The sequence below is a fragment of the Orycteropus afer genome, unplaced genomic scaffold (genome assembly GCF_000298275.1).
Source record: "Orycteropus afer afer isolate SDZICR_OR568_19922 unplaced genomic scaffold, OryAfe1.0 scaffold00020, whole genome shotgun sequence".
NCBI lineage: Eukaryota > Metazoa > Chordata > Mammalia > Tubulidentata > Orycteropodidae > Orycteropus > Orycteropus afer.
The window spans coordinates 15980357-15988810 of record NW_006921607.1 but is presented as its reverse complement, the minus strand read 5'-3'; the positions used below and the strand labels follow the sequence as shown (position 1 = coordinate 15988810).

The 8454-nt window shown below is 49.3% G+C and overlaps 1 protein-coding gene across 1 annotated transcript in view; it reads right to left on the bottom strand.

Annotated features, from left to right (window-relative positions):
• Positions 1 to 329: 329 nt before the first annotated feature.
• Positions 330 to 8454, bottom strand: part of PPP1R16B (protein phosphatase 1 regulatory subunit 16B) — an 80314-nt gene continuing 72189 nt past the window's right edge. The window contains exons 6-10 of the mRNA XM_007934664.1: positions 5357 to 5482; positions 4131 to 4206; positions 3147 to 3276; positions 2844 to 3012; positions 330 to 839 (exon numbers count right to left, since the gene is read on the bottom strand). Of these exons, the coding sequence (XP_007932855.1) occupies positions 330 to 839; positions 2844 to 3012; positions 3147 to 3276; positions 4131 to 4206; positions 5357 to 5482 (1011 nt within the window). The remainder of the gene's footprint in view (positions 840 to 2843; positions 3013 to 3146; positions 3277 to 4130; positions 4207 to 5356; positions 5483 to 8454) is intronic.

Sequence of the window (8454 nt, the reverse complement as noted above, 5' to 3'; positions counted from 1 at the left end):
TGTTGATACGTGACATGCGAGTACTGGACCAGAGAAGTCTTTCCAAGAACAGAACTGTCATCCCAAGCCCACCATCCCAAAATCTGACAGCGGGATGGGTCAGGAGTCCATTTATGGGCCTTGTGCCAGATGGCAGACAACACAGCAGGAAGCAGATCATGGGGAATGGCAATGCTATGGGCAGCTGGGTGAGAGGTGGGGTCAGCGCTGCCCTGGAGAGCAGAGCCCACCTCCCCACAGCTGCTCTCGATGCCTCCCCAGCCAGGGCTGCTGGGCTGGCCTGGATCCCAAGGATATGCCAGGCATATCTCTTCTCCGTCACACGGAGACTAGGAGATGCGGCAACAGCCATGGACTTTCTCCTCCATCTCCTCCATGGGGGCCTTGAACTTCAAGAGCGGGGGATCCCCGCTGGTGACCGTGTAGTACACTGAGGGCCCATTGCTGCTGTACGGGGAAGTTCTGCCTCCGATCAAGGGGGCCTTGCCTTCACTGCTGCCCTCCCCCGTCCTGGTCATGCTGCTGCCCAGGTGGGTGCTGAGGAAGGGGTGGCTGAGCAGCTTGGCTGCAGCCCGCTGCCGCTTCAGCTCCAGAAGCGTCTGGGGGCTCTGCTCCTTGTAGCCACTCCAAGGTGGGGTGGTATCAGCCATGCTGGGGTTGCCATAGGCCACGCTGTAGTCAGGCACCTCATGTACCTTCCAGACATCCCCATTGGACAGTGCATACTGGTAGGCACTGACCGGAGCCCGGAGGCCATTCTCAACAGGCATGTCCAGTTCACCCCGTGGGATCTTGGTAGAAAATTCGGAGAGTAACACGGGCTTCTCCAGCCTGGGGTTCTAAGAGTGAAAAGGACAACATTACCAGCTGGCTAGAGGATCTGAACTCACTACCCACTTGTGCTGAGGGCACTATGTCTGGACCTGTCTCCATCCATTTTCCCTTCCTGGGTAACATAAAGAAGGGAGGGAAAAAAAAGTTCCATCTAGTCAACTCTGATGGCGATTCTGTATGTGTCAGAGTAGAACTGGGCTCCACAGGACTTCTGCCTTATTTTTCAGAAGTTGATCACCAGGCCTTTCTTCCACAGTGCCTCTGGGAGGACTCACACCATCAAGCTTTTGGTTAGCAGGTGAGTGCATTAACCGTTTGCACCAAGAGATAGATAGAGAGATAGACAGACAGACAGATAGATAGCTAGATACTTATTTATAGGAGTAAAGCCTAAAAGTAAGCTACATGTCATCTTTAAAAAAAATCAAACCAAACCAAACTCACTGCCACTGAGTTGACTCTGACACATAGTGACCACCACTGGGTTTCCAAGGCTGTAAATCTTTATGGAAGTAGATTGCCCCATCTTTCTTCCATGGAGTGGATGTTGGGTTCAAACCACTGAACTTTTGGTTAGCAGCTAAATGCCCTAACCACTATACCACCAGAGTTCCTTATGGCATCTTTAGGCAAATGGTAAACTATGGCAAGTGCTGTTGTTGGAATACTCTGTACCTGCACCTGACGGGTGCCTTAGGACTGGATGCTGAGTAACTGGGGTGAAGGACAGCTATGCCATCTCTGGACTTTTTCTTCTCCCCAGGCCTGAAATCTCTATTCAATGGCAAGGAGTAACCCAATTGTTTGCCGTCACCAAACCCAAAACCAACAGCAGCCTAATGAGGAAGCCCTAGAAATTAAAAACAACAAAAACCAGGTCTAAGGAAGGGTGTTTCCAGCAGCCGTATCCCCCCAACCCCTACAGGGATTATGATTTATGAGACTCCCCACCAAGGAGCACATCTAGGGGCATCCTGGGGCCTGTGAGACCTGAAGGAACACATGGGCAAACTCATGAGAGTTTCTTTAGATTCTCTGTCTCTCCAACAAATCAATTAAGGAAAAGACAAAGAACCCAACTAAAAATGAGCAAAAGGTGAACAGAAGTTACACAAAAGAGCAATGGCCAATGAGTGCCTGAACATGTGCCCAACACATTCATCATCAGAGAAAGGTAAGCTACCACAACAACCCCACTAAACCAAACCCTCTGCCATTGCGTTGGTTCCGACTCACAGTAACCCCCTTTGGGTTTCTGAGGCATTATCTCTACAGAAATAGATTGCCTAGTCTTCCTTCCATGGCATGGCTAGGGGGCTTGAAGTGCCAACCTTCTGGTTAGCAGTCAAATGCTTCAGGCACTATGCCACCAGAGCTTCTTAACAACCCCACTGGGATGTCGCAAATGCAAAGGACTGACTACACCAAGAGTAAGCAAGAAATTCCCATGTCCTGCTGATGGGAGAACAGACTGGTACCACCATTTTGGAAAACTGCTTGGCTGTATCTGCTAAAGCTAAACATATGCCTGCCCCATGACTCACATCACATTCCTGAGTACTTACTTAACAGAAAAGATTATATTCACCAAAAAGAAAACACATACAAGAATTCTCACAGCAACTGTATTCATAACAGCCAGAAACTAGGAACAACCCCATCAACAGGAAAATTGGTACTTCAGTTGTGGAATATTCAAACGATAGAATTCTACAGAGCAATGAAAATGAGTGAACCACAGGCGGTCCCAGGGCCATAAACTTCCGACTTATGGAAAACCCCTACTTGTTCTCAGCTCTGACTCCAAAAACTCTTTGAGGGATGGGACACCTAGGATCACTTCACTAACCAGAGTAGTCACTGTCATTAAAGTGGTTCCAGGTGGTTTAAGGGCACTCACTGCCCACCTAATCTTCTAAAGGCTCTGTGATGAATTCCTAAAACCAGGCTGGGGCCTCATCTTCCTTTCAAGGCATGGCTAACACGGGGCAGGGCATGAGGCCACTCACAGGGTCCTTGTTCTCCTGATCTGTCCTGGTCTCCCTGATGTCCCCGTTGTAGGCTGAGCTCCGCTGATCCTCGGCTGCACTCCGCTGCTGCCACAGGATGGCCTCCCCCTCGTATTCCTTTCTGTACAGGTTGGTCCTGTCTGATAGGCTGGCTCGACGCACCACCTTCCTGAGGGGACAGAAGGGATGCTGGGTGGCTGCAGCCAGACGCCACAGGCAGAGCAAGCGTGGGAAGCCCTGCTTGCCCTGCCCTGCCCCACGCACAGCTGCCCATGCTGGACATCCTCCCCGTCCCCGCCTCACCCGCGGCTGCCCGCGCTGGATGTCCTGCGGCTCAAGGATGATTTGTGCCTCAGCTGTGACTTCATGATCACGTCATGCTTGTGTTTTAGTTCCAGCAGCAGGACCTTGAACTCCTCCTCCTCACACAGGTCTGAGGGGATAGAGGAGCCAGTGTGAGGAAGGGATAGAGAAGGAGCCTGTGGCCCAAGAGCACACTCTAGATCAGAAGACCTGCCACCCCATCCTTTGAAAGTTCCCAGCACTATCCCAGAATCTTTTAAGGCATACAAAGAGGGAAGGAAACAGTATCAGCCTGACTTATGGGTAACAGGCCAATCCTTATAGGAGTATAGGAATGGGAAACCCAGGTTCCATGCACAGTCACAACTCCTAAGGTTCCCAATTATGACTGAGGGACTCCCACATCTTTGACTGTTTCCAAGAGATAAGAGGTCTATCACCCATGATAAGAGAAGCATCAAGAAAACAAGCCAGTACCTGCTGTGAAGGTGCTGAAAAAAATCCATAACTAATTCCTTCATTCATCTGTCTACGTACTTATTAACCCAGTCTTCCGTCCATAGATCTGTGCTCTACTCATCCATCCATCTACCTATCAACCCATGCATCCAGTCATCCACTTATCCATCCATTTATTCATCTACCTAGGTGGCACAGTGCCTAAAGCATTTGACTACTAACCAGAACGCTGGCAGTTCAAACCCACCAGCCACTGATCGGAAGGAAGACTGGGCAATCTACTTCCGTAGAGATACTGCTTCAGAGTTGGGACCAACTCCATGGCAGTGAGTTGTTTTGTTTTGTTTTGTTTTTTTCCGGGGGTGGGTATATATTAATCTATCCATCCTCCTGTCAATTTACTAATTTACCACACATTAATTTATTCATTCACTCATCTCTCAATCCACCCAATCATATATTCATCCATTTATCCCTTCACCAATCAAAAAACTAATGAAGCGCCAGGTCTTATGCTGGACTTACCTATTGGCATCTCATCCATGGATGTCCTAGCACTGAGACTGGCCCCATGGGATACCAACAGCTCTGCCATCTGCATCTGAAACACAGGAAGAAGACCAGGTTCCCCCTGCCCAGGGCTCAGAAAGTCTAGGAGGTGGAGAAAGTGGCCATGGCCTCTTAGGAAGTAACCCAAAGAATGGTGGGGCAAAGCTGATTCCCAGGTGTGGTGGTTAAATCTGTGTGTCAACTTGGCTGGGCCTGGTTGAGTGGCTGGGCAGCTGGATGTAGTATTCCCCATGATAAAACTGGTAATCAACTTCATGGTGGAATCTACTGGGAGCAGCTGAGTAGCTGTCTTAGGGAATGTGGTCTGCTTCCTATATATAAGCAGAAGCCTTGGGCAATGGTCTCTAGCTTATGGCAAGCTTGGACCCTGCATGTAGCCCTGTTCAGCAGCCTGCCATGCTCTGCCGACCTAGGGACTTAGAATGGTCTTGAATTAATGGCCTGCCACGTGGTTTGGTAACATTGGGACTGTGCCATTTTATTTGTCAACCTTGGGCTTCTTAGCCTCAGCAGCCAGTAGCTGCCTAAGTAAAGAGATGTCTCTAGCTTCAGTGGGCCGGGAGCAAGAGGCAGAGCTGAAGCCCAAGGTCGACGGGCTTTCACACAGGCCCTAGAGCCTGGCACTTTGAACTTGGACTTAAAGCCTCCAAATTATGAGAGAATAAACTCCTGTTTGTTAAAGCCATCCCACTTGTGGTATATTATCGTCAGAGTGGCACTAAGTAACTAGAACACCAGGGAAAGCCCTGCACCCTGGAACCATGGTGGAAACCTGGCAGATAGAATGGCCTCAGGGCTTGGCAGTTCCTCCAGGAATGCTTAGGTCAAGTCAACTGGCAGATAAAGGAGTTGGCTGTGGCTCTAGAGCTCTCAAGTGTCAAAGGACGACTTGGGTAGGCTGCAATTAGAATTTTATATCTGGGAAAGAAATGGAGAAACTACTCAATGCAGAAACACTGGGATTTTCTAGTTTTGCAAGTTTGATTATCATCCTCTTAGAACATAACTTGTCAAGTGTTTTTGCAGACTCTCTAGGCCTTTTCATATCCCATATACTAACTGCAGTCAACCCCTTAAGTGGGACTTGTACTTCTTTTGAACCAATTGGCAACCCAAAGAGCTCAGTGGCAGCAAACTGATCCTGTCATGGCCAGCCCCAAGGCACTACAGGTAGGCACTACCTGTCCCCAGAAGGCAGCTGCGTGCAGGGGCTCCCAGCCATCCCAGTCCTTCACATCCACACGCACTCCATGGTCCAGGAGGAGCTCAGCTGCCCGCAGGTATCCATTGGCTCCAGCTATGTGCAGCTGAAGGAGAGGGAAGAAGTGAGCATTCCCTGGGTGGCAGGTTGGCCCTACATTTGAAGGCAATGTATCACGCCCCCCACCCAAGTCCCAAAACATTCTTGGGGCCAGCAGAGCAGAGCAGAACGAGGTAGTGATACCAGCCACATTCCAGAGGATCATTACGCCTGAAATATGGACCTAGGAGGGAAAGCAGGGAGATGGGTCTCTTCCCCCATGGCTAGTCTCAGAGCCCATATGGTTAAGGAAACAGCATTTACTAAACCCCTACTATGTGCTGAGACTGTAAGACTGGGTCTCAGAGGTCCAATATGGTGGCTTTAAAATATGTCTACAAATTCTTTAACACTCTTCTCTTTAAAAGATGGAGCCTAATTACTATCCCCTTGAATGTGGCCCAGATTGAGGGACGCACTCCTAACAAAAAAGATATTGTGGAAGTAGCAGTGTATGATTTCTGAGGTTACATCTTAAGGGCACTGCTCCTTCTGCCTTATACTCTCTTGGATCACTCAGTCTAGGTAAAGACACCCACCATGCTGTAAGGACACTCAAATAACCTAAGGAAAGGTCCTAACGAGGCAAGAAACTAAGGCCTCCTGCCAACAGCCAGCACTAACTTGCCAGCCATATAAATGAGCTGTCTTGGAAACAGATGCTCTTAGCCCCAGTCAAGCCTTCAGATGACTACATCTGGTCAAAATCATGATGCAACTTCATGAGAGACTCTAAGCCAGAACTATCCACCTAAGCTGCTCCCAATTTTCTGACCCATGGAAACTATGTGGCAATAAAGTGTTACTGAAGTGTTGAAGAGGTGAAGTCTAGTTTGTTATGCAGCAATAGAAAACTGATACATCCAATAAGGAAAAGCCTCACGTTGAGGTCTCAACTCTTCCATCTAGTACCATTCAAGGCTTCCAATAATGCCCATCACCTTGCAGCCCTCAGCTATCCTGCTTATTCAGTGCAGGTAATGAAAGTTTCTACCATGAGTTGGAATTGACTCAACAGCACAAGACAACAACATCTCCCAGAAAATACGTAAAGTTCTTAGCACATGGTGAGTACTCAGTTAAGTGATGCACATTTTTACAGACAGCCCCAAATGATGCCAATGTACACGATGGAAATGGATGAAAGGGCAGAAGGAGGTAAAGCAAAGAGAAACCAACTGCCCAAGCAAGGAAGGAGACAGAGGAGAGAGCCAACAGATCTACTGGCTGAGAAGTGAGGAAACCAGAGAACTCAGTGGGGGGCTGAGGCCTGGGGCAGAGAGCCAGTGGGACAGAGAAGGCATGGCCTCAGGAAGCGACGCTTCAGAACACAGCCTGCCGGTCATATGCTACCTCACCCTGGCCTAAGGTTGCTAGGCTGTAAGGCTCTGGCAAATGGAGGTTTTCCTTTCCTTGTTTCTCTCTCTCTCTCTCTCTTTTTTTACTCACACTAAATTCAGTGTGATTTGGTACAGGCACACATAAAAATTAGTATAATTATCTGATTTATAAATGTATGATGTTTGCCAGTTTTGGAGAATGACACTTGGCCAGCAAGCAAGACTAGTAGGACCTCAGAACTTGAGCTGGGAATGAAGAGTTGACTGGGATATTAATAATAATAATGACCAATGCTAATATCTATTGAAAGTTTATGGACTCTGTGCTAAGCACCCACATGGAGACTCTCATTTAATCCTTACAAAATCCTGAGAAGATATATCATCTCTACTTTCCTGGGAAGACTTGAGACCTGGCATGTGTCCAGCCTGTGTGGGTGGGGCTGCCTGAGGCCAGCCTCTGTTCAGGACATGAAGGCCCTGTGTCTAGAGGGCCCGGTCACAGACCCAGTAGGGTTCCAGCCAGGGGGTGATACTCTGGTACAGCCTGGTCTGGACTTCAGACCACAGTGTTCAGTCTCACCAAGTGGCCCCAATCTTGACTGCTAGGCTGAGTGATATGAGCCAGGACCCAGTTAAGAGAAATGGGCATGAAGCAGAGGGGAGGGTTCGGGAATGAGATGGGGGAACCCTAGTTATCACGCCTGGGTCACTAGGTCAGGTCTGAGGGACAGTGAGGGAAACCTGGTGAGCCCTTCCTGGTGAGACTGACCCTGAACCCTCAGTTCTCATGACCAGCATGAAGACCAAGCCTGGGACGAGGTCTAGCCATCGGGGATGTACTTTCCCTGCCACACTCTCATTTTTAGTTCAAAAGCTGCAGTGCTGACCTGCCTCTATAATGGGCTATACTGTGCTATGAGAACTGATGAGAAGAGGTCAGGGAGGGTTTCCCTGAGTCACTGACATGAGCTGGAAGGATGAGTGGAGCCAACAGAGAAGAAGGCTCCGTTGTTCTAGTACAGCGTGTGGTACAGAGGAAAAAAAGAAAAGCAAACCAGATGCCATCGAGTTGATTCCAACTCATGGCAGTCTCGTGTTTTGGAGCAGTGCTGTGCTCCACAGGGTTTTCAAGGTTGTGACCCTTCGGAAACAGATCACCAGGCCTGTCTCCCAAGGTGCCTCTGGGTGGGTCCAGATCACTAACCTTTTGGTTAGTAGTTAAGAGCTTAACTGCCTCCCAGGAATTCCTTGGGGCACAGAGGAGATGCTCAGTAAATGTCTGTTGACAGGAAAGGAGGGAGGGAGGGAAGGAAAGAAGGAAGGGCTGGCCAATGAACGGATAGACCAACGGATGAATGGATGCGGTGATGGACAGAATGACTGATGGACGGACCAATGGATGGATGGGTGGATGGATGACTGGGGGCGTCTGGACTCTGAAGGCAGGCAATTCGGAGGAGAGGCTGTTGCAGCAATGTCAGAGAGAGGAGAGAGCTGATGTGGCAAGGCAGGTGCGGCAGTGAGAGGAGGCGAGAGCAGACACTGAGGCAGCAGAATGGACAGAGCAAGTGGCATGGGTGAGAGGCTGAATGAAGCCTGGCCCTTGAGAGGGGAGTAGGACTGGAGGAGGGGGAAG